The 26493-nt window shown below is 35.2% G+C and overlaps 1 protein-coding gene across 9 annotated transcripts in view; it reads left to right on the top strand.

The window, feature by feature from the left end:
• CDKL5 (cyclin dependent kinase like 5) overlaps positions 1–24707 on the top strand; it is a 251901-nt gene extending 227194 nt beyond the window's left edge. For all 9 annotated transcript variants that reach the window (XM_074299887.1, XM_074299881.1, XM_074299886.1 and 6 more), the window contains 3 exons: positions 6676–6775; positions 20338–20457; positions 22143–24707. In XM_074299887.1, coding sequence (XP_074155988.1) covers positions 6676–6775; positions 20338–20457; positions 22143–22532 — 610 coding nt within the window. In that variant the 3' untranslated portion in view covers positions 22533–24707. The remainder of the gene's footprint in view (positions 1–6675; positions 6776–20337; positions 20458–22142) is intronic.
• Positions 24708–26493: the final 1786 nt, after the last annotated feature.

Below are 26493 nucleotides of genomic sequence, written 5' to 3'. Positions count from 1 at the left end.
TTTCCTTAGCCAGATGTCTGGTCATTATTTCTGTAGCTGAATTTTCTCCAATAGTTCTTTTGACAGCAGTTTGCAAACGTCCCACAAAATCTGCAAAAGGTTCATTGGGACCTTGCTGTATTTTAGTGAAAGCCTCTCCGCGATCTTTCTGTCCAGGAAGGACACCCCAAGCTTTTATTGCAGCCTTAGCAATTTGTTCATATATTGTCATGGTATAATTAATCTGTTCCGAATTCTCTCCATATTGACCTTCACCAGCTAAGTGCTCAAAAGTGAATTGTGTGTTAACTCCTATTTCCAAATTGCATCTGACTTGAATTTTACATAATTCATGAAATTCCGCAAGCCATAATAAATTTTCTCCAGGTTCCAGGCATATCCTTGCTATGGATTTCCAATCATTTGGGGTTAGGACTTCATAAGACAAACCATCTAGTAACATTTTGACATAAGCTGATGTAGCCCCATAAAGGGTACAACCTTTTTTCAAATCCTTAATTGTATTCAAATCTAAAGGTGCATATCTTCTCCTTTTTTTACCTACAGAGTCAGTATTTTCAATCACAGGATATGCATGTATAAAATCACTTATATCCTGTCCTTCTCTCTTAGCTTTAACCAATGCTTTTTCTAATCTTGTCATAGGCTTAGGCTTCTTCACAGGCAATTCTGTTTGTGTTTCTGCCTCTTCCCCTCTTTCTTCCTCCATCTCTGAAGGTGGGGTTGATGTGGGCCTGTCAATAATCTGTTCTCTAGGCAGGGTTGAAGCTTCTTCAAGAGAATCATACCATAATTCCTCATTTAAATCCTCTTGCTCTAGGGAAAGATCTTGATCTTTCCTTTTTTCCTCACACTTCCTCCTCTGTTCATTTTTAGAACTTTTCCTTCTCCTACAACTTGCTTGATAGTTTAAGGCTAATTGAACTATGTTGTAGATATAAAATACTTCTGCAGAAATTGAACGAGGCCCATTTTTTGCTTGAAATTCTTTCATTTCATATCCCACTAGCTTCCATTTATCTACATCTATCTTTTCTTCCTCTAAGAACCAAGGGGATGTGCGTCTTAATGCAGCCAAGAGTTTAGCAATCTGTACCCAGGTTACAAGTAAACTCTGCTCCTCAATTATGTTGATTATACTCTCTATAGTACCACTCCTGAATGGGGGTGGAGCTGAGGTTGCTTCTGGGGCTGGGGTTGAGTCGGCTGAGGTCCAGGGATTGAATTTAGCTAACATGTGCCCCATTTCAGCTATAAGAGATTCCTGGTTTAGCCCTTAACAAGTTAAGTTCCTTATTTATCTATTAGCACGCTCACTTAATCTTTAACAAAGTTTCCTCGTTACTCACGGTTCTGGGTCAGAGAGACTGAGATCTGGATGGGAGGCTTTTCCACTGGAATCCGGACACGGCACCAAATTGTGAAGGTCTGGTCTAGCTCCTCTTGTCAGTATAGGCAAATGTCCTTGCCCCACGTGTGGACGCCAATTGTAGTGAGCTGTCGTCTCCAGAAGCTGCCGGATCGCTCTCTGGGAAGAGATCTGCTGTGTCTACTCAAATCTCTCCGACAGATTCTTCTTCCTGTAAAATGAACCGTTGTCCCCAGGCAGTTGCTGTTAACTCTTGTCCTTAGAAGTGACTTCCCTTCCTGCAGAGAGCCCCGTCAGGCCTGATGTAATGCAGAGAGTCTTCCTTCTTGAATTCTGGCTCTGAATCTCCTCCAGCTCTTATCCTTCTCCAGGCCGATCTGCCCTTTGCGCCCAATGCTGTCTCTTTTTATCCTCCCAGAGAATGGGCATGGGATAATGCAAGGGCTTCTGGGAAGAACCACCCCAGCCAATGAGCTTGCCCCCTCTATCAAGTCAACCTGAGTTCTCACCTAGTAATCCTAACAGAGGGGGATGAAGCAGTACACCAGCTTTGCACAACTTCATGCATTACAGCATAATGACAATGATAGAGTCAAGCTGGGACTTGTAGTACTAACTGTTACTATATCCGTGCACCAGACACATATTCCCCCTGCAGCAGCCGTGACATGCGCAGCATGCACTGTACATCCCTTGCGTCTGTTGTGGTGGCTTCCATTACTTTATAAGGCTTTGGGCCGTCAGTTCTCCGTCTTCTGCATCTCTTTCCCTTCCCTGGCTTGGGAACTCACCTCACCTTGGTATTGCCTCATACCCTGTTTCCGCCACCTCATTCCAATGCCGAAAGTGTACATTGCTAACTCGAGTTTAGGTCGAACATCACTTCTGGTCTGATTTTGCCATAATCTGGCGGGCTGCATAAACATCATCAATGGGCCGCATCTGGCCCGTGGGCCATAGTTTAAGGATCCCTGACTTAAATAGTGAGCAACTAGTGAAAAATAAATGTAAACTTATTTATTCCTGTTTGCCTGTACCTCTGCTTACTTTTATTTTATATACAATTTTAACAAGCTCCATTATTTGTTTTGACCTAGAGAATGATATAAGAAGGTGAAAATTAAGGTTTAGTTATTACGAAGCACACTGACAGACAACAGCAGCAAGAAAATCTACAACAGCTGATAACTAGCAAAAAAGAAGACAATAAAGTTTTAAAACGTAAATCATAAAAGGTTTGGGTCATTTTGCACAGATGCAGACAACCCCATATCCCATATGCCTCAGTAGCCCTGGAAAGGCATTCTGTATTTTAACATTCAATTAATGTTCTATACTATATTGCTACTATATTAATGTTTATAATAATAACTCTATAATCAAGGCACCAATAAAAAGTTAAATTCCTTTCAGTAAATTGCTAGACAGAATGTCAACACTTTCCTCCACACACACTCTCTCACACACTTCTCCCCCCCATTCCTGTGATGAAGTGGAAGGGGTTATTTTTAGTCTCCTTCCTTTCTATTTAGCAAGTTTTGTTTTTTGTTTGTTTGGTTGGTTTTTTTGTCTTCTTGTGTCCCTGCTCCTAATAAAAACCACTCTGTAATTTGTGGTTACTCATTTCTTTTCAGTGCTTCCACATTAGCTTTGCTGTGGAGCTTCTGTCAACAGTGGGTGGTTCTTCAATATAAATTTCCTTAAGCCAACTTCCCATTGAAATGGACAAAAGACTGGCCCCCTCATCCCTGGGTCAAGGGGCCTCAGGCCTATAGGAAAATGTTGCTTAAACTGCATTTAGGGAAGTGTTATGTTCAGACTGGGCCCCATCCCCTGGATCATGAGACCCTAGATTTTCCAAGAAGCAGTCTTGGACTTTCCAAGAAGTGTATGCCTAACAGAGTCAGGACAACATTGCAAAACATGTCGACAGGTTCTGTTGTGTATTCACTCACATCCAGACACTTCCCCATTGTAAATGAGAAACTGTGTCAGTGATTCCCAAAATTTGTAACCGCAAGGCTGTACCAGGATGTGACAAACGGGTTTAAAAGTGTGCCTCGCTAAAGGTTTGGGGCTGATCTCTACTAGCCTGTCTAGGGGGGTCACTCGCTGGCCAGCTAATAAATGATGCTTTAAAATTACATAATCTGGTCTGAGCTGTCTATCTCATGTCCGTCCATTTCACTATTACTTGTTATTTGATAGGCTTTTTTGAAGATTTAACTCCAAGAATTTCCTTCTTTATTTTCTTGTGTGTTGTGCTTTCCTGAATTGTCTACCGCAGTATAATATGTATCTATAATGTGAAGTTGCTTCTGTATATGTTTATTCTATGGTGTGAAAGATTACAGAACACAAATTGTATTTAGATTAGACAAATAACAGATACATAATTTCATGTTACTCATAGCACAGGGGGAAACATAACTTCAATCTCAGATATTTTTATTTCATTCATTCAGCAAATATTAATTACATTGAATACCATCTAAGTAGATACCATCTTCTTTAACTCTACTTTTTAGGGTCATAGGCCTTATTTTCTGACTTTATTTGCAAAACTAAACTATATTTTGAAGGAGAGTGAGGGGAAGGTTGGGATATTTTGTGGGGTTTTAAAACATAATAACAAGTGACCTTTACTAGCCTAGTCTGAACTCTTATCTCTCTAGCTTCACATTAAAAATTCTTTATGTAATAACCTGAACATCAGTTTAATGGCTGTCCCTTGATGATTTCTTGCTTGTAAAACTATTTCAACTTTTCTTCTACTTTAAAGACATAACATTATGCTCATATTTCTGGTATGTCCTAGGTTTCCTCCAGCTTTTTTATCTTGTTTATTAATTGCCCCTACTCTTCATGTTTCTTTTCAGATCATCTTAGGTTCTTTCTCTTTGAAAAAACTTAGGGAAAGTTTTTTTGGTCATAAGCACAAGCTAAAACTTTAAAATTTGATTAGAATGTTATATCAGTGGTGGAATCTTAAGAATTCTTCTGTGATCCTGAGGTGTATGTGACAATGCTTATTTTGTTTATTTAACATTATCAAGATGTTAGGAAGATTGATATTCATATCTACACATAAAAGAAAAATGACAATATGAAGGGCTTCTGTTTCTGTTGTTTCTGTTCTGGAGTCTCTCTATAATTTCTATTATCTTATATTTCCATGCTTTAGATACCTTTCAAAGGAAGATTTCATTATTGGTATTCCACAAAAGTCTTGTCATTAGGAGCTTTTGCTTATTAGGACAACTGAAATTTCAGTAATTTAATGATTTGCTCATTGTATTTAAGGGAGCTTTCTCCTTAGTAACATCTCAAAAAATCATTTAGACAATCACTTCTTGTCGTTGATATCATTGGAGAATTTTCAGTACTCTATTCCCTCATGTTTGAAAATTTTGAAGGATGTTAAGGTAGTCAATATGAATTGACTACCAAAAATTTTGTGTTTTTTTTTCTTTTTGCTTAAAAACATTTACTTCAAGAAATAGAATGTTATTTTACACTTCATATTATATTGAAATTATGTGTTTGTGGGGAGAAAGACTAAAAAATATTATCTTTTTAATAATAAATAATGTTATCTTTTTAATAATATTTGGAAATTTTTCTTAAAGGGAATTTTACTTCCTTAGAATATTCTTTTCAGTTTCTCCTAGTATTAAGACAATTGTAATACTTAATACTCTAGTGTCATGAAATTCTATGTCCAAAGCATTGTTCTTTTATATCAGTCAGTTTGATCCCTCTAACATTCTCATTTCTCTTCATCTGCCTTCCCACCCTTGATTTTGGTATTCTACTTTTATAAATTGATATTATTATGATCTTTTTCTTTTTTAATTATAGCTTTTTATTTACAAGATATATGCATAGGTAATTTTTCAGCATTGACAATTGCAAAACCTTTTGTTCCAACTTTTCCCCTCCTTCCCCCCACCCCTTCCCCCATAGGGCAGGTTGACCTAAATACATGTTAAATATGTTAAAGTTATTATGATCTTTTTCATTGTTCTTTCTACTTGTGATATAATTTGACCAAATTTAGGTAAAAGGTATCTATGTTGTGGATGTGTCCTTATTTCTTTTAATCCATAAATCACTATTATATGTTCTTAAAGACATATATTGGGATTAATTGTAATTCTTTTATCTCATTGAGTGAAAGATTTTTTTAAAAAATTTCTGCCCCTGTTCTACTTTAGATATTATGTATAAAAGAATAAAATGTTTTCATGGGAAAAATAATTTTTATATTATTTGCAGTTATAATTTTTCAATTTTGTAAAAACAGATTTTTCAGATTTAAAATAATACAAGATTTTTACCTCTAGAATAATTATAGTTCAACTGTTTAAAAAATGACAGTTTACATTTATATTAGGTATTTGTTCATCTGCTTTTACCTATTTTATCTCATTTGATCTTCACTATAACCTTATAAAAATAATTAAAATAAGTGATACTTTTTAGCATTTAGATAGTTGCATTATTGTTAATATTATCTATTATCTGACTTTTTATTCATTTTTCATTAAAATATTTGTAAGGTAATATTTGAGGTAAGCTTATATTAGTAGTTCAACTCAAAAAATCATTTTTTCCCTTCTTAATATTATTTAAGAATGAAACGTATTTAGTTCCTCCTTTCCCTCTCTCCCCTCCCCCATTAAGCTTTTTTTTTTTTTTTTTTTTTTTTTCTGAGGCAGTTGGGTTAAGTGACTTGCCCAAGGTCATACAGCTAAGAAGTGTTAAGTGTCTAAGGACAGATTTGAACTTAGGTTCTCCTGACTTCAGGCCTGGTGCTCTATCCACTATGCCACCTAGCTGCTTCTACTAATTTTCATAATTGGGTTTTAAAGGAAGCCTAGCTTTTAAATCTTTGACTTTTTTTTTTTTTAATATAACAGTGACTTAATAGAAATACTGTTTTTTATGTTTAGTTACTTTGCTAATAGCAAAGTGGTTGACCCAGTTGTGGGATTAGGGGGAAATGGATTAAAATAGCTGCACATTCTACTTTGTAAATGATTAGTTTTTTAAGTCACATGTTACTCAGAATCTTGAATGCTAAGAGTTCTAATCAAGGTGGTATCATTCCTCTACCAAACTGGAATTATTTTTACCTGCAATCTTACTGTGTTTGATTTACATAAGAATACTTTTGCATTTTTTCTCTTAGTTCTTTATATATCTCTTTTTAAGCCTAAATTCATGCAATAATAATATTTTTCTTTGTCATATGAAAAATGAATAAAGGTTCATTAACATAATTTAAATGTTTTCTCATTTAGGAAAAGTCCAGAAAATATTAGTCATGCTGAACAACTCAAGGAGAAGGAGAAGCAAAGCTTTTTTAGATCCATGAAAAAGAAAAAGAAGAAATCTCAAACAGTAAGCAAACCATTAACTTTTTTACACTGTGCTGTGAGTTTAGAGATATTTTATGGTTAGTATTACAAATGATCCAAGTTGGCTATATTGTATATCTTATCCAGCTGCAGTCTTATCTTAAATTTTTCCTTGGACTTCATTACAATCAGCATCAGATTAATTTTTTTTTCTCATTTAAAATTCTGTACAGAAATATTTTTGTTTTGTCATGCCAGAAATTCTTGTTCCTTTTCTAATGGACATATGTAACCTCTACTTAAGTATCACAGATTCATCTGCAAAATCTATAAGGAGAGAAAAGACACAATAAACTTTAATTGAAATTCATTTCCAAGCTTTTTTATCTCTCTATAGTTCATTTGAGAAATAAACTCATTTAAATTCATAGATTCTACTTGCAGGTAAATACTATTTTTTCTGTCTCCCAGGTCCATTACCTTGTCATTATTCTAGATTCCTCACTCTGCCTTATTCTATATAACCAGGCAATTGTCAAGGCTTGCCTTTTTCATCTCTGTATCATTTTTCATCCTTTCACGATGTTTACACAACCCCACTACCATAATTCAGGTACATATTACCTCTTGCCCAAGCTACTGTAGCAACCTCCACGTTATTCTCCCTAGCTCAAGTTTTTCCACACTTTATTCTCCATTCAGTTGCCAAAATGATTTTTCTTAAGTGCAGATCTGATCATGTTACTTGCTTATTCAGTAAACTCCATTGGTTGGTTTGTCATTGCCACTATGATAAAATGTATATTCCTTTGTTTAATTTATAAAGTTCTTGACAACCTTATTGACAACCTTTCTAGCCTTATTATACATAATCTTTTTACTACACTCTATAGTTCAACCAAATTGACCTTCTTGTTGTCCCTCACATATGGCACTCCATCTCCAAACTCTCTGCATTTACACAGGCCATTCCTCATCTCTGGTAGTCAATCCTTTTTTCCCCCCATTTCCTCTTTAGAGTAAGAACTTACTGAGAATCTAACATTGTTAGAATTACAAAGAAATACAAAAAGAATCCTTGTCTTCAAGGAGCTTATAATCCAATAAATTGGAGGAACTCTCAGAGGGTAGCTACTATTATTGAGAAAAATTTCTTTCAGAAAGTGAGATTTTGCCTGAGACTTAAAGGAAGTCAGGAAGTACAGAGGAAGAATTTCAAATATTAGAAACAGCCAGTGAAAATGCATAGGAAATTTCCTTAAAATGATCAGTAGCTTTTATTTAAAACCATCAGCATCATATGTAATGGGGACAAACTGGAACCTTTCCCAATAAAATCAGGAGTGAAACAAGGTTGCCCATTATCACCATTATTATTCAATATTGTATTAGAAATGCTAGCTTTGGCAGTAAGAGTTGAGAAAGAGATTAAAGGAATTAGAGTAGGTAATGAGGAAACCAAGGAGGAGTTTTTATAATGGAAGGGAAAATATTATAGAATGGCAGGCTGCTTAAACTTCAATCTCATTGGAATTGGTTCAAAGAAGGAAGTTATACATAAAAATAGAAGAAGATGGAGCAAGAGAAAGTGGGCTGGGGAATGGCAAAAGGGAGCACAGATTAAAGGAAGTAGTGATTAGAAGCAAAATAAACATTTGAGGAAGGAAAAGATGATAATGGGATGGAGGGAAATACACAGCAATCATAACTGAATATGAATGGGATGAACTCATCCATGAAACAGAAGTAGATTTGCAGAATGAATTAGATACCTGAATCCAACAATAGATGGTTTTTACAAAAGACACACTTGTAACAGAAGTACATGGAGTTAAAGTGCTGGAGCAAATTTTAATATACTTCAGATGAAGTAAAAAAGGCAGGGGTAGCAATCATGATCTCAGCAAAAGCCAAAGCAAAAATATATGTAATTAAAAGGGATAATCAGGGGAACTACATTTTGTTGAAAGGTATTGTCAAAATTCTTTTACTAGTTTCTCTGATAGAGACTTAATTTTTCAAATTCACAGTATAGAATTTAGTCAGATTTATAAAAATAAGAATCATTCCCCAGTTGGTAAGTAATCAAAGGATATGAATAGGCAGTTTTTGGGACACTAATACATTGTTGGTGGAGTTGTGAAAGAATCTGGCCATTCTGGAGAACAATTTGGAATTATACCTAAAAAGTTATCAAACTGTGCATACCCTTTGATCCAGCAGTGCTACTACTGGGCTTATATCCCAAAGAAATACTGAAGAGGGGAAAGGGACCTGTGTGTGCCAAAATGTTTGTAGCAGCTCTTGTCGTAGTGGCTAGAAACTAGAAGATGAATGGATGTCCATCAATTGGAGAATGGTTGGGTAAATTATGGTATATGAAGGTTATGGAATATTATTGCTCTGTAAGAAATGACCAGCAGGATGAATTCAGAAAGGCTTGGAAAGACTTGCATGAACTGATGCTGAGTAAAATGAGCAGAGCCAGAAGATCACTATACACTTCAACAAACAATACTGTATGAAGATGTATTCTAATGGAAGTGGATATCTTCAACATAAAGAAGGTCCAACTCACTTCCAGTTGATCAATGATGGACAGAAATAACTACACCCAGAGAAGGAACACTGGGAATTGAATGTAAAATATTAGCACTACTGTCTATCTACCCAGGTTACTTATACCTTCGGAATCCAATACTTAATGTGCAACAAGAAAATTGGATTTACACACATATATTGTATCTAGGTTATACTGTAACACATATAAAATGTATGGGATTGCCTGTCATCTAGGGGAGGGAGTAGAGGAAGGGAGGGGAAAATTTGGAAAAATGAATACAAGGGATAATGTTATAAAAAAATTACTCATGCATATATACTGTCAAAAAAATTATAATTATAAAATTAATTTTTAAAATGAATAGGCAGTTTTTAGAAGAAGAAATCAAAGCTGCCTATAATCATAGAAACTAAATGCTGTAAGTCAAGCTTTATTAAACTTTTTCCGGGGTGGACCCAAGATAGAGGAGAGGACACACTTCATTCTGAGCTCCCTTCTACCCTTACTACTGATTACAAAATTCAGCCTCTGAAATAGTGCTTGACTGATAGAATCCACGAATATTGGGAGTACAACAATTACCAGCAGAAGATAATATGGAAGATCACCAGAAAAAGTCTGTCTTGATCTGGGGGGAGGAGGCCAGCACAGGCAGGGAGGCAGAACATGGAAGCCAGCATAAGCTGAACAAACTGGGGGAGGGGATGCAGTCTCCACTGGTGGAGAATTTGCAGGGAGGACTCTATCACAGGTTGGCTGTTCTGCTTTGGTTGCAAAGCAGTAGATCAGCAGAGAAGTTACACAAATGCAAAAGGTACAGTGTACCCTCAAAAAGTCAGAGTTTCATAGGACTTGGCCATACCCATCCAGCACTGGGAGTGATTCATTCAGCAGGACCACAAGAGCAGCTACACTCCATGATGTGATTGCTCTTTCCAGGGCAGTCACACTTCTGCAGTGTGGCCACTCTTCCCAGGGCAGTGGCACTTCCAAAGACCGGCTGCTCTTCACAGCCTGTTTGCAGGAAAGCCACTGTCCCTATCTGTCCCTGTTCTGTAGAGAAAGCTGGGAAACTCCTTGCCCTAAAGGCAGACCTCAAGGGCTTATTTTTTTTTTTTTAAATGAGTAAAAAAGGAAAGCGAGCTTTAACTATAGATAGCTTCTATACTGAAAGAGGACAGATTTCCAACCCTGAGGAGACTTATAGCAGACAGTCTCCAAGCAAAACCCCCAAAGGGGTTATAACCTGATCCCCACCACACAAGACTCTCCTAAAAGAAATTTTAAAAGATCTTAAAAGAGAGCTAGAAGAAAAGTGGCAAAGGAAAGAGAAGCTCTGCAAGAGATTATGGAAAAAGCATATAACTCATTAAAAGAAAGATTTGAAAAGGAAAACAACTCCCTGAAATGTGAAATGGAAAAGGTAAAGAACTCCCCAGGAAAGTAGGATTTGTGAATTGGAAAAAGAAAATAACCATTAAAAAAAAAATGAAATGGAAAAAAATTCCATACAGCAAAACAACTCATTAAAAAACTCAATTGGATATATATAAAAAGAAGTTAAAAAAAGTAAATGAGGAAAATAACTCATTAAAAATCAGAACTGATCAAATGGAAAGGAATGATTCCTTGAGACATCAAGAATCAGTCAAGCAAAACCAAAAAAAAAAAAAAAAAAAAAAAGACAAAAATAGAAAAAAAAAAAAACAACTGTTGAATATCTACTTGGAAAAACATCAGACCTGGAAAATAGATCTAGGAAAGATCATCTAAGGATTATTGGGCTCCCTGAAAACCATGATGAAAAAAAGAACCTAGACACTATTTTTCAGGAAATCATCAAAGAGAGCTGCCCAGATGTAATAGAATCAGAACGTAATATAGTCATTGAAAGAATTCCTTGAACATCTTCTGAAAGAGACTCCAAAATAAAAACTTCAAGGAACATTGTGGTATAATTTCAGAACTATCAGACTAAAGAAAAAATATTACAAGCAGCTAGGAAAAAAACAATTCAAATACCAAGGAGCCACAATAAGGATCACTTAGGATCTAGCAGCTTCCACATTAAAGGACCTAAGGGCCTGGAATCTGATACTATGAAATTGCAAAAGAACTTGGAATGCAGCCAAGAATATACTACCCACTTAAGCTAAGCGTTTTCTTCCAGGGAAAAAGGTGGACATTCAATGAAACAAGTGAATTCCATTTATTCCTAATGAAAAAAACAGAGCTAAACAAAAAATATGACCTCCAAATATAGGACTCAAGAGAAGCATAAAAAGCTAAAAAGAACTCTTTGAGAACTCTATTTCTGTTGTGGGCATACAAAAATGTAAAGGGCTGAAACTCTGAATAGGTGCACTTGAATTAGACAACCAAGCACTTAAGGCTAATTACCTATTAGACAATAACTCTATTAGCATGTTTGGATAATGTTATTTTAAAAAATAATAAACTTTAAAATTTTTTCAAAAAAGAAAAAAAATTATTTGAGCCACGAGATGAAATGCCTTGTTCATGGATCAGACAGAAGACCATTGTCACCAGATCAAAGAATACCTGTTAAGGAGTGATGCAAAGTAGGAAAGGCTGGGTTATGATGGGCTGAAATGCCAATTTGAGCATTTTCTATTTGTTCCTAGAAGTGACTGAATGTCCCTGGAGTTTATTGAGTTAGAGGAAGGGTACATGTGTATAACATGTTTGGACCTGTGCTTCAAGAAAATCACTGGTGTCCGACTGGAGGGTGGATTGGAGTGGGGAGAGACTTCAGACCCACCAAAAGCTCAAAAGCTATGGTAATAGTTCAGGAGTTGAGGTGATGAGAATCTGTACCACAGTAATGGTCGTGTCAGAGGTGAAAAGCAGGGTGTATTTGAGAGAGGATGCAAAAGTGAAATCTACAAACCTTGGGATAGCTAGAGTATGGAGAATGAAAGATAGTGAGGAATCCAAGATGCCTTCTAGAAAGTGAGTCTGAAGGAGTGGGAGGGTGCTGTTGCTCTGTAGGGAAATGAGGAAGGGCTTAGGGGAAAAGATAAATGAGTTCTGTTTTAGACATAATGAATTTAGATCGTTTCCCAGATATCCAATTTGAGATGATAATTAGATTCTTGGGAACTGATGAGATCACCAACTAAAGGAGGGAGAAGACAAGAGGGCTCAGGACAGAGACTTGAGCGATACCTGTTATTAAGGATATGATGTAAAAGAGGATCCAGTGAAGGAAACTGAAGAGTGGTCAGTTAGGTAATCAGAGAATAGTGTCCCCAAAACAGAGACACAGAGATTGAGACTCCTACAGAGAGAGAGATAGAGACAGAAAGAGAGAAAGAATATGAATATAGAAGAGAGTGACCATCAGTGTCAAAAGGAGAATTAAAATCTTAAATGTGGAAAACTATCTTTCCATGTAATTGGGAAAATTACTATTGAGAAAGGAAAAAAAAATGAGAATTAAGAAAAGGCCATTAGATTTGGCAACTAAGAGATTGTTACATACTGTTACTACATTATGAGAAAGAAGAATTTAGAGGAATGATAAAGTTGGAAACCACATTGTAAAGGGTTAAGAAAAGTGAGAGAAAAAAAAAAGTAGAGATATCTGTTGTAGATGGCCTTTTTTAAGGAGTTTAGTTACGAAGGGCAGAAGAGATAGAAGACAGTAGTGGGGATGGAGGAGATAGGGGAATGTTTGTAGGCAGTAGAGAAATAACAAAGATTCTTTTGAAGGATATACGATGGAATGGGGTTGCTTAAATAGGTAGAGGGGGTTAGTCTTGTTAAGAAGTATGGCTATTTCATCTCGTGAAGGAGGAGGAAGTGGCAGAAGGCATCTTTTTGATCAATCAAGAGTTTGCTGACTAAGGGGCTCTCTAAGCTATTTTGGTTTTCTTTTGACGATTTATATTAAATTTCTGTATCAAATGATTATAGTCAATATCAATATAAATTCACTAATTGATTTCCCATTTTTCATTATTTGTTTAAGGATTGAATTGAGTTGTATTTCAAATATTTTTCTCATTATCTTTTAATAGTTGTTTACTAATTTGGATATTTGTTCTGATAAGTCAATGGTGTGTACATTCAAGGATGATTTCCACTTCAATAATGAATTTTTTCCTGTCAAAGTATACATATTTTTGGAATTATATGTTTGCTGTGTGTATCTCTTTCTTATTCTTTCTTTAAAGAAAGTATATATAAAATGTTTATAAAAGCATGAAGTGCTTGTATAGTTCTTAAGTTGTTGCTTTTTCTTGTTTTCTCTTATATATTATATGTATACATATATGTACATGCATTTGCATACTTGTATATATACATACACAAACATATACACACAAATGCCTTCATATCTATGTTTGTATGCCCTCTCTTTCTTTAAAGGTAAATAACATCTTCCTTCACAAGTCCAAGCTTGTCCATATTTTTCTTACTCCAAGTCATCATTTCTTACAGCACAGCAAGTTTTCATGCAGTCTTATACTTTTTAGTTATTTTTAATAGTCTAAAATAATATTAACTTGACTGACATATCATGTAGTTTCCTTATTTTTCTCCTTTGATTAAATCTATTTTAGCTTTAACTTTGTGATTGTTGTTACTACCCCTGCTTTTTCTACTCCTGATCTTTATTTTATGTTTATATGTATGTATCTCTTACTTCCTATTTCTCCTGACCAACGTCTCTCTTAACATCTTTAGTTATTACCAACTTAGTATTAAAATCATGAAGTATTAAAATGTATGTTGAATTAATCTGGGGATCTTTTGATTTTTTCAAAGAATTTTCTATTCTTAGTGCTTTGCAACAAATTGCGGTTATTTCTTTGGTAGCCTTCTTGAAAATACTCGTCAAGAATTCTTCTTAGTAGAAGATGATTTTCCCATGAAACCAATTTTCTAGTTGCAAATCAACTTCTGCCTTTACCTCTCCAAAGAGTATCAGAGTGCTACCTTACATATTCTCAATATTAATGAGTTAAAGTATGTCTTCTCCTGAAGTCCTACTTCAATTTCTCATCATGATGTGAAAATAACTGGGCTTTTGAAGATTGTACCTAGGGGAACACCAGTTCTAGAAAGTTCTACTTGAAGAATAGGCTCAGCAGTGAACTATATTATCTATTACAAAGACCAGCCCAGTTAAATGCAGAAGTTTTAGGGGCTTGCTTACTGAAAGGATGAGTTGAGGAAATTTATAATTGCACACAAAAACTTTGCCATTGTCATTAATGAAAAGAGTATCCTTGCTAATGAAATCATAGCTTTTTATCCAAAGTATCAAAATAGGAGTGCCTCATTATGTAATAATTTTTTTAGAAGATGAAATCTGTTAAGTTGCTTTGTATATTACCTATGTTAAACTTTGTTTTCTGAAAGTGTTACTCTAAAATATTTCATATCTAAAGCACTCATATTAGTTTATCAGTCATAATTTGGGATATAATGTTATGTTCTCATCACAGATATTACAGAAAGAATTGATTTATTCATGTATCTCCTATATGCACAATATACAAATTAATGAAATAATTTAAAATATATTCATAGCACATATAATGCAACAATATATATATGTGTGTACATGGATATATGTATTGTATGTGTGTGTATATATGTATACACATATACATATATACACACACATACATATATATTCAAATGTTCAAATATTAATCAGTTCAGTATTTCACAAATATGGGCTCTATGAGCTTAGAAGAATTTCATTTAAACAAGAAAAGCCCAAAGTTAGGTATAATTCAAATGAACTTAAAAAGTTAAAATTCCAGAAGGGAGGGGGAAGGAGAAAGGAAGAAAAGAAAGAAGAAAAGAAGGAAGGGAAGAAGAAACAAAGGGAACAAAGTATGAAAGAAACAAAGAATGAAAGAAAGAAAATTATTACTAGCTCCTCCTATTCATCATAGTAATTCTTATTTCAAATTTGGTATTAGCGAGAGATTGGGAGCATGCAGGGAGGCAATCAAAAGATAGAAAATGCTATGTATCAAAGAATTAAAAATATATAGTTTGCCATATCTCACTTTAATAAACATTAAACTTAAGGCACCCAGCACAGTGATGGCCACATAGTAGAAGCCTATAGTAATTCATTTAATTTCCACAAAAATAATAAATTTCAAGTGACTAGAAACATTAAATATGAAAATATTTAATATCTTTGCTTTAGCACCTTAGATGTCATTTGTCCTAGTCCCTTCATTTCATAGTGACTCTCCCAGAGTTGTTCAGGTAATAAAGAATAGGTACTGTAACATCAAAATCAATACTTGTTTTCACTGAAATATATACGTAGGCCTTTCCTCAAAGATATTGTCATTTAGTTTAAGAAATGATATATGCAATATAAAGTAAAACAGGTCATTTTAATATTCAGAATCTGGCTCAAGAAGCAACTTTCTGAATAACATTATATTGAAGAGATTGCTAATCTTCCTTGCTGGGAAAATGATCTAGTAGAAAGTTTTCCACAAGTAATTTGGCATTTTCTGCAAGTTTTATAATACCAATTAATTTATTTTTATTGATTCCATTTGAATTTTAAAAATTTAACTGTAAAACATGTAAAAAGCGTAGCTCCTTAAGAAATGGTCTATCCAGGAACAGTTAGGTGCCACATGAATAGAGCACCAGTCCTGAAGTCAGGAAGACCTGTGGTCAAATCTGGCCTCACATTCCTAACATTTCCTAGCTGTGTGACCCTGGGCACTTAACCCAATTGCCTAAAAAAAGAAAGAAAGAAAGAAATGCAATGTCCTAGGAGATTTAGGAAACTAAACAATGTACTTAGAATCAGAAAATCCTGGTTTGGATTCACATAAAATACTATCTAGATGCCTCATGATGGGAAAGTCATTTAACTTCCTCCTATATAAAATGGGGATTAATAATACACTAACTTCTTCATAAGATTGTTGAAAGATACTCAGTAGGTCTTATAAATGTTACATACATGTGAAGTATTACTATTATTATTGTCATGATAATCTTCCATTTGAGATTTTGTGTTTTAAATTTTTATTTGACCTGGATCTGTCATTTCATTGAATAGGAAACTACATATTTTGAACCTCTTTCCATCAATTAAAAGCAGCATCAACCTAGAATTTTTTAATTTTCTTCTTGAACTGAAAGCATAAGCGATTTTTGCCTATGGTCACATATATAAAACATATTGATGTTTTAGAGTCAAGACTTGAAACCATTTATTTCTAGTTCTCTACTACATCATCCTGCTTCTCTTTCCCAAATTTATTTTTAAAAATAATTACCATTCTGATCAAATTAAAAATTATATTAATCTTGAAGCAAAATTTTTTGTAGGCTACTTTAATCTGCTAAATTATATATTATATATATATATATATATATATATAAAGTGCTGAGGTTATAAAAAAAGGTAAAAGACAGTTCTGTTCCCAAGGAGCTCACAAGCTAACGGGATCATAAGTCAGGTTTTTATACTGACTCTACCAAAAATAAGACATGGTCCTTAAGAAAGAAATGTAGCTCAAGAACACCCAAGATATAGAGGAAGGAAAGAAGGAAGTTGTTCAGTCCTTGTGGGACATCTCCTACTTACAGAGTTAATTGTTTGCCCTTTATTCTTGAAAACAGCCTTAACTTCTGGGAGGTAATGCCATGATGTGCAAATAAGTTGAATTTGAATGAAAGAGGACTGTGCAAAGTTGCCAGCGTTACTTTCTCCTCTGAAACTCTGGAACTAGTGGCTAGATAGAGATCATTAATTAGCCTAGAAAAGGTTCCACTTAGGTTTTGTTTTTGTCCAGATTACCTCCAAGTGAATGTAAATAGCCATTATTGTTGTTTTGGCCAAAAAACCTTAAGGGACTTCCCCATCCTGATTGATTGATTCTTCCCTTTTTTCCTCCCTCCCTCCCTCCCACTCTCTCTCTTTTCCTCCCTTTTTTCTTAATGAATCATTGAATGGGAGGTTGCCTCAGTCAAACTGAGACCTGTTTAAAGACCTTTAAAAAGCCAAGGTCTCCCTATGCATCTCAGGCCATCCATCTACAGATCTCATCTGACCCTGATGTCTTGATGTTCTTAGAGAACTAAAAACAAACAACAACCGTCAAGAATAGTCAAATGGGCATCATTAGGCCTTTGTACCAGGACTTTGTACCTGGAAGTATAAACTGCCAGAATCCAGGATAACATACATTTTCCACACTAGGGATAGTGTACAAAATTCAAGCAAATGAAGATATCGATGCACAACATAAACTGGTTATAAAATACTTTAGACTACTTGTGTTTTTGTTGGGAACCAAGAGCTTCGGCCCAGGTGTCTCTCCCCCCTAAGTGGGCCTGCCCAGGTGTTTCTCCCCCCTAAGTGGGCCTTACCCTCAGACAAATTGTTCTGAGAATCAGCCGACCATGGAATATTCCAACATTGTATCCTAACCGCAAACTGTTCCTGTTCATTGAACCAGCCATCCCTATGTTCCTTTCCCAGGCCCAACCCTACTTCTCCATCACTCCTGCTCCTTTTCCAGGCCCAATCCTATTTCTCTTTCTCATGCTTTTTGCTATATTAGCTGTACCCCAAGAGCAATAAACTGAGACCTTGACAAGAATCTGCTTGGTCTCGCTCTTCTTTCTCGCCCGTTTCTCTTTCAGGCTGGGTCCCCTTCGACTCCCTGAATAACTGAGTCCTGCTGGACCGGGACATATTTTTGGTATACTGTTTTTGCTTATTCAAAGATACAAGGGCCAAGGGGTGTGTGTGTCTGTGTGGGTGTGTGTGTTACACTACTCAGATCAATATACCATCTATAGTTTAAATGTGAAAATCTCTGTGATAGTCTTAACTTCATTTGCAAGCCCAAAAGATGCTCTTTCACACATTTTTCTAAGTGTAATGATTGATATTCCAAAGAAAAGACAATCTTGTATGACTCAAAAATGAAATAATCTGGAAACTACTCTTAGATGAATGGCTTCAGTTGTATTGAAAGACAATATTCACCAAGCCCTACCTCCCCAACATGTTGATTTGATTAGCTTTGTCATTATGTACCAGTGATTTATTTTGACTAGTTAGAATATTTGGTTTTAAATATTGGTTTTAAAACTAAAGGATTAGGGGAAATGCAGTTTTTTCTTATAGACATACAAAGGAAATGACTTACATGATGATGGTTTGTATTTTCTAGATGGTATTTTTTTATTTAAGTGTTTTTTTTCCATATAAAACTGCTATAATAATATATACATTTTTGCCAGTTTTGCCAATGATAGATTCTTTCTAAATATCTTATCTTTTTTTATCTTTCTAAATATCTTATCTTTTAAGGAAGACCAGAAAAGAGTCAAATTTGATGATAATTATATATAATTAATTCTTTTATAATAATCTTTTTTTTTTTTTACTATTGGATGGACATCTAATCTGTATGCTCCTGTTGAAATTTTATGTTGCTATATCTTCTTCACATAATTAGAAAAGGTCCTTTGATACCCTAAATTTCCCTTATAGACCTCTTTGTTCACAACAAAAATTAAATTGATCATGTCTTGAAAGCAGGATGTGAGAATTATAACATTTGCTGTTAATGTTAAAGTACATATTTGCACAAACGCTTTCAAAGACAGGTCATTTTTCATAAAGCACTATTTTTGCAATTAGTTTATTTGTATCTTATGTTGCAGACAAACTCCACCAACGGAGAGAATCCAAGCATCAAGAAATCCCTCTTTCCTCTTTTTAATTCAAAGAATCCTTTAAAGCATAGTTCTTCTTTGAAAAAGCTTCCTGTAGTCACTCTACCTATGGTATCCATTTTAAAGTAAAAAAAGCACTGAAACCTGCTCCAGTAAACTTGTTTTACTGATGACAACAGCATGTCTTTTATTTTCATGGAATCATATTCTCTTTGTGCTAGTTAAGTATTTTGAGCCAGTTCCATAAATACTCTGGATCCAAATTATTGATGACTCTGGCATGTTTGAATAAGTATTATAAGGAAAATGAAACTAAAATCTAAAGATTACCAAAAAGTCATGTGAAAACAAGTTGATAGATAATACTGCACAAGATCTCCTACTAAAAGTTAGATTAATACTCCTAATCAATAACTATTTTGGAGCCTCCTGGACATGGTCTGTTAATACTTGATTTGCAACTTATTGCCCTGAAATAAAGTTTAATGGATAGAATGAAATAGAATTGCAGGCCTCATGAAAAAACAAGCTTCTGGTAATTCTATTCTCTTTTCCTGGCTTGCTCTAATTTTTGGTAGTGGCTTACTTTAGTGCCAGGGTATTTACTCCGAATTTGACATTAATCATTCTCCATCAGTTGAATTGTTGAGAAAAGCAAATCTTAGTTTTTTGGAATTAGTGAAACAAATTTCTGCAACTGTCCTCACAGGACTCCATGGAGAGATACTTTGACCGGTATTTACTGGGGTATTGTTCTCTCCCATTTTGGCAGCATTAATAGCTGAAATTAGCCTCATTTGCCTTCCTTAAATTCAGTGTTTTGCTTTATTTCCTACCAGGCCAACATTTTGGTTTTATTGAACTGGTTCATAACCTAACTACAATATGGAATGCTATTGAATGAGGATAAGACATTGTAATTTTTTGTGTAGATCGATTTAACTGCTCTCTCTTACAGCGACTAAACTAACAGCATGGGAATGCTTTAAAGGGAGAAGTTTTAACAAACCCTGCATGATATGTGCTAATTTTTCCTTATGAGGGGTAACTATACTAAGAGGGCAGTTCCATTTAATCAGTGAGCATACTTATAAAAAATATATACATACATATATATATATGTTCATATATATATGTTCATATATATTCATATATACATACACACACATACACACACAAATACACATATTGCAGTAATATTTGGGGTGTTAGGTTTGGATTGTTGAGGCTTAGTTTTTTTAGGGGGAGGGAGCGCCTTAGGAATGATCAATCACATAACTACATATATTAGAATGAATTAATTCTCCTCTTATATTCCTCCATAGGTGCCCAATACAGATGGTCAGGATCTTCTGGCATTACAGAAAGCCATTCATTCGACTAATCACCAAAGCAGCCGGCCAAAGGAGTGGCGTCCTGAGAAGATCTCAGATCTTCAAGTTCATGTAAGTGAATGATGCCCACATTTTTTGATGTGCTGCAACTAGGAATATTTTGCAGTCTTACATTTGAGAATGGCTAAAAATATCTCTGTGTGTGTTAAGATGCCAGAGTTGGACAAGGATACCCCAATAGAGGAGCAGCAAAATCACCTTTTGACAAAGAATCTGAATTAACAGGCAGTTTTCAAGTGAATCAAATCTAAGTTATCTACAACTGTAGGAAAAATTACTCCAAATTATTAATCATCAAAGTAATACAAATTAAAGCAACTATTGAGACTCTACCTCATATCCATTATATTGGCAAGAAAAGAAAATGGAAAAATGATATTTGTAGAAGGATCTGTTGGGAAACAGTCAAACTAATATACTGTTAGTGGATCTGTAAATTGGTCCAGCCATTTTGAAAAGCAATTTTGTTTTCATGCCCAAAAAGTCACCTAAATTCTGCATATTCTTTGGCCTAGTTATACCACCACTAGACTTTTATCTCCAAAGAGATCAAAGAAAGACTAAAATATTTATCACAGTTTTTGATATACCAAAGATGCTGCAATGACTGAGCAAATTATGATAAATGAATGTAATTGAATATTAATGCATTATAAGGAATGATAAAAGAGACTGTTTCAGAGACACTTGGGAAGACTAGTGTCAACTGCTGTGGTGAAATGAGCAGAACCAGAGCAATTTATTCGATAACAATATCTTTTTTTAAAGACACCTTTGAAAGATTTAAGAATTCAAGGCAATGCAAATGATCTATCATCATTCCTTAGGACTTGATGAAGGCTACTATCTACCTTCCCACAGAGAGAAGATAGAGTCAAGATGCAGAATAAGACATACGTTTTTTGACATGGTCAATGTGAAACTTATTTTGACTGTTCAGATATATTTCAAGGAATTTGTTTTGTTTTCCATTGGAGAGGGAAGTGCTTGTAGAAAGAGAATGCTTGGGGATAAAATAGCCCTACTCTACCCGCCTACTCCCACCCATCCCCCAAAAAAGAGAAGAAACCTAAAGAAAAGAGGATCATGAAACTTTTTCTTTAAAAATACATAGAAGAGATCAGTAGGAAGGCCATCAAGAATCATGACTAAGCAGGACAGCTCTGAAATTTACTTATTAAATTTATTACATATTTTAAAAGAAAAGCAAGCTGTACCTGATAGAAATTTGCAATTTTATGTACAACCCTCTTTTTCAATCTTGCTTGATGTTTGTTAAGCTCAGAATAAAAATATAGAATGAATGAAATACTAGAGTTCTTGACAAACTCCATGAATTGGTCAATGAATATGGCTAGCTCTGTTTAACAGAGTGTCTACTCTGCCTCAGGCACTCTCATAGATGCTGAGGATATATCCAGAAATCAAACTGTGTACAAAAAGGCCATTGTCAGATTTTGTAGAATAAAGGTTCAAGCTGTTGTTAAAGACTAGCATACAGATTCCTTTTTGGGTTTTTGTTTGTTTTTTTTTTTAGTAGAATTTTTATGAAATTGTTGAAGAAAAATAAGCTCTTGGATCTTTGGCCTTTTGTTGCAGGTGTATCCTTATGATGGCTCTCTAAAGAAGAACAATATCTTTCATAATTTTTTTTATGTTGGGGGGGATGTGCAACTGAGTTGCCTCCCAGCTTTAGAATGTCCAGCCCATCCTATACCCAGTTCTCTTTCTTTCAGAGTCAGCCATTAAAATCACTCCGTAAGCTGTTACATCTCTCTTCTGCCTCAAACCATCCCACTTCCTCAGACCCCCGCTTCCAGGTACCAAGTCAGCAAGCCAAAAGCTCCTTTTCGGAAGTGCGAATTCATCCCATGAGCCAGGCCTCCAGTAACAGCAGCAGCAGCAACATCCGGGCCGAGGCCACGCCAAAGGCCAGGCCAACCCTTCAGCTGCCGGGTCAGATAGACCCAGGCTGGCATGTATCCCCTGTGAGCAGGAGCGCCACTGAGGGGCCTTCCTATACTGAACAGCTGGGTTCTAAGAGCGGGCCTAATGGGCACACGTATAACAGAACAAATCGATCACGGATGCCAAATCTGAATGATTTAAAAGAGACAGCCTTGTAACTATGCTCCAGGGGTTAAGGGAGAAAAAGCCAGCTCCCTGGGGAGAGGGGTGGGGTAGGAAGGGATAGGGGCAGACTGTGCCAGGGATGGTAAGTCAGTATTTTCAGCTTTATGAAGGTGTGCAATATTGTGTTTTATGGAGCTGCGTTGTCAAGCACCACATTAGTTGTCAGGGATCACATAGTCAATAAGCTGAATTATTGATTGCCAATCACCAGAAGTTACCCTGGGTGATAGAGTTCAGGAAGAAGTTATTTGGTTCTCTTCCCCTTCCCCCCCACCCCTCCCTTACATTCCAGCTTTAGTTCCCTGATGAAACTGGGAAGCTAAAGCATGCCTTGGCACTTCAAGGGATGGAAAAATTAAGTGTCTCAACCTATGTCCTTACCATATACTTTCTGCCTAGTTGAAATGTGGGGTTTATGTAATCTAAGCCTATCTCTTTTTTTCAAGGATTAGAAATCGAATTGTATGTCTTAAATTTGGGTTTTTTTTTTAACTTCCATATTTGATAGGTTTGTAACATTTATTTATGATTAACTAATATTGTACTGTTATAATCATACCTTTTATGTTACAATATAAAGTTATTTTGAGCTGTTTGAAACATTGTGAAGCAGTGCAACAGCTACAGTAGTTTCTATAAAAACTAAACAGTAACATTTATATATTGCATCAGGAGTATTTTATTCTCTATATAAATATATATATGGTAAATACTTGTCTGTTTTATAAATATCTTCATTTAAAGAAAGTATTGTTATGACACTATTTGCCATATTTTTATACATTTGTGATATAAAGTGCAGTATTATACTTCTAATAAAAGGGAGTTGAATTGTGGCCCTGTGTGACTGTAGCAGTATGAATCCTGCTCACCTGTGAGAATGCAGTCCTCAAGGCATGATCATTAGTGGCAAAATATATGCCATGTTTATCTAGCCTTGCTAGAGGGGGAAAAAAAAAAAGCAAAGGATGAAGGACTATCTGGCTAGCTGCATTATAAGGAAGACTTAAGGCTGTTTTTTCAGTCCATGCACTATTGGCTCCTCTTTGTAGTAGTAAAAGTTACATGTGCACATGCTGAGAATAGCTCTGGTATTGCTTACTTTTCTTGGAATAGAAAAAGTGCCCCTTAAAAACCACAACTAAAAACAGATGCTCTTTCATGGAATATTATGGGGTATAGACCAAAGAAATCAAACATGATTTGTAAGTGGCATTTCAAAGTTGTAAATTTACATAAGATAGAATGCAAATCATGGCATATCAGGTTTATGCTTAAGTATATTATTCATTTGTATTATGTTTATTCATGTAATATTCTGTTTTAAAATACTGCTGTACTTTTTTGTTGCTATTTTTGGATACATTTTAAGGCTTCCAAAGCAATGAGATCTAGTTATAGATTGTCACATTCCCTGTTTTCCTCTGAGCTCTCATTAGAACACAATTTCAAGTATGGTTACTACTGACACTGGCTTCAGGGACTTCCAAATTTCCTACAATATGGTAGTGTTTAATAATAACAAATATAGTGTCAAAACAATATCACTTTTTCTATCATTCATCTCCCTTCACTCCCAACTTGCTCATAGATGTTATCAAGACCTTTGACCTTTGTATAACAGTAGCCAGTGATTGTGTTTTCTTTGTATTTTGTCCTTCCTCATCTATATACTGTCCATGGTCCTCAGTTTTGGAAGTACCCAATTGGCAGCCCTTTTGAAAATTTCCCTCTTCCTTCTCTTCCCCCCCCATACACATGCACATGCATTCACACTCACACTCACTCCTAAGGTTCATTTTTAAAGGGAAAAGACTATGTTTATCTCCCCACTAACCCCCAAAGAGTGTGGTTTTGTCAGGGTTTGTTCTGCTACCATAGTTCTGAGGGCATCAGATCCCAAATCAGCCATGATAGATAAAAAACGTAATAAACTAAATTTCTATAGCCACAGTTTTCTTTAGAGTTTTGAAAAGCTGGTAACCCTAATGATTATGAAGATTACAAAAAAGGAGGTTCCATTTCTCCACAGACTCTCTGAAATGTTAGATTGTGTGTGTATTGCATTCATATTTATATTATGATTTAACATGTATAGACTATATGTAGAACTCATTGGTGTTTTCTGTTTCATTTTTAATAAATATGTTGGACACTACAGAAAACCTTAAGGTGGGCCTGATATTATCATTGAAGCTATGGTTAGAAATCCATTAACGGGTCTTTCATGCTGCGCTTTTTGTTTAATTTTTAATTATTAGATTTTCTTTCTTCCTCTAGTTTAGGGCATTTCAGCTGGCCCTGCATTGTCTTAAACTGAATTTTTTTCCTTCAGAACTACTTTGTCTTATGTGAAAGTTAGAAACTTAACAGCATTTATCTGAGTGCCTATGATACTAGAAAACTGCATGTTCAACAATTTGACAAAAGGCCTACCAGCTTCCTTAAATATTAATAAATACATTTTCAGCATAGAAAGGATCTTAAAAGTGCCTTTGGCACTTGGACTGAGGAGAGAGCCATTTTCTGTTCATCCATGCTTTGTAATACTTATTAGTATCTCATATGTGGGAACATTTGATTTGGTTGTTTTCTGAAGCAGGGACTTAAATTATTAAAATAATCAATTTTCTCCCAACTGCTTCTTAATAAGTGGCTAAAAATACTTGTGATATATTCCTAGATCTGCACCAGAAAACAGATATGCATTTTGGAAATAGGCCTTTAGCCTCTCTTCTTATCTTCTAAATTTTTCATTGATCCTATGTGTGATCTTTAAATTGAATTGATGGCCTATCATTTTCTTCGTATTTATAGAAGTGGTTTTCAAGTTTTCTCACAAATCTGGTTGGTTTCCAACAGATTATTTTAGCTTGGAGATGTTGCTTTTCCAAGAATCTGTTGTGTTATTTCTCTCCATGGTTTTCTCATGGGTCAACAGAGCCCTGAATTCCTGAAGAAAAAATACTTGAGAGGGAACAAAGAAGAAGATGATTAGTTTGATGGGTGATGAATTGCTATCAATTCAAACACTTATTAAATACCATAGATGTTCCAAGAATGACCTAAATTAAGGCTTAAAGGGAACATACTTAGGCTTGTTTACATAACTGCCCAGATCCATTGAAGTTTAAAGTCACTGATACAATTTCAAAATTACCCCTTTTTAGGGGTTATTTAGGGTTTAATTAGGAAAAACAAATTTTTAGGCAATTATGGAATCCTTTCTCTTGTCCACTCTTATTTTTTACTTACCCTACTATTTTCTCTGTGAGAGGCTCAAAGTATATTTTGTTCTTTTCAGATTTTTGAGGCTTGTACCTCTGGATAGTAGTTGGAGCCTAAGATAAGGCACTGGGCTTGGAGAATGCACTGACTTTGTGATGCTTTCAAGTCACATGGACTAGCTCACAGACTGCATTTGCCAAGTTGACCGCTCCTTTCCAAGTTATGGAATTGATAATATAAGTTTAGGGGCTAAACACCCTCTTTTCAGTTGAATCTTTGGATAAAACTTTTACTCATCAATACTATTTTCTTCCTATTAAAGAATAGGTATGTATTTTGGGAGAGTTGGATCAAAGTGACCTCAGAGATATTTTTAAGCTTGAAATTTCAAGTTAGTTCTTCCAGAAAGTTTTTCATGCAACCAGCTTATTTGAGAACAAAAAGCACCTTGGAAGTTTGGGTTGATTTGCACCTGCTACTATGGGGGACCTGTAGAATTTAGCAAAAATTTACAGAGCACAGTGGTCTTGGTTAAGCATGCTGCTTGCTAGTTATAAAAGAAAAAAAAAGTGTCATGTGCTAGGCAGATTCAGAACCTAAAGTATACTGGTGATGTGGTAACTTTAGAAGTATTCGTGCCTATATTTGTCATGGTGAAATCATTGTAAAACATGTTCTAGGGACTAATTCCTTAAAATATAACAGAATATTCTGAGCTCAGTTCTG

Source organism: Sminthopsis crassicaudata, chromosome 3, assembly GCF_048593235.1.
Source record: "Sminthopsis crassicaudata isolate SCR6 chromosome 3, ASM4859323v1, whole genome shotgun sequence".
NCBI classification, from domain to species: Eukaryota; Metazoa; Chordata; class Mammalia; order Dasyuromorphia; family Dasyuridae; genus Sminthopsis; species Sminthopsis crassicaudata.
Note: the sequence above shows the minus strand (reverse complement) of the source record. Positions and strands in the feature narration are given on the sequence as shown.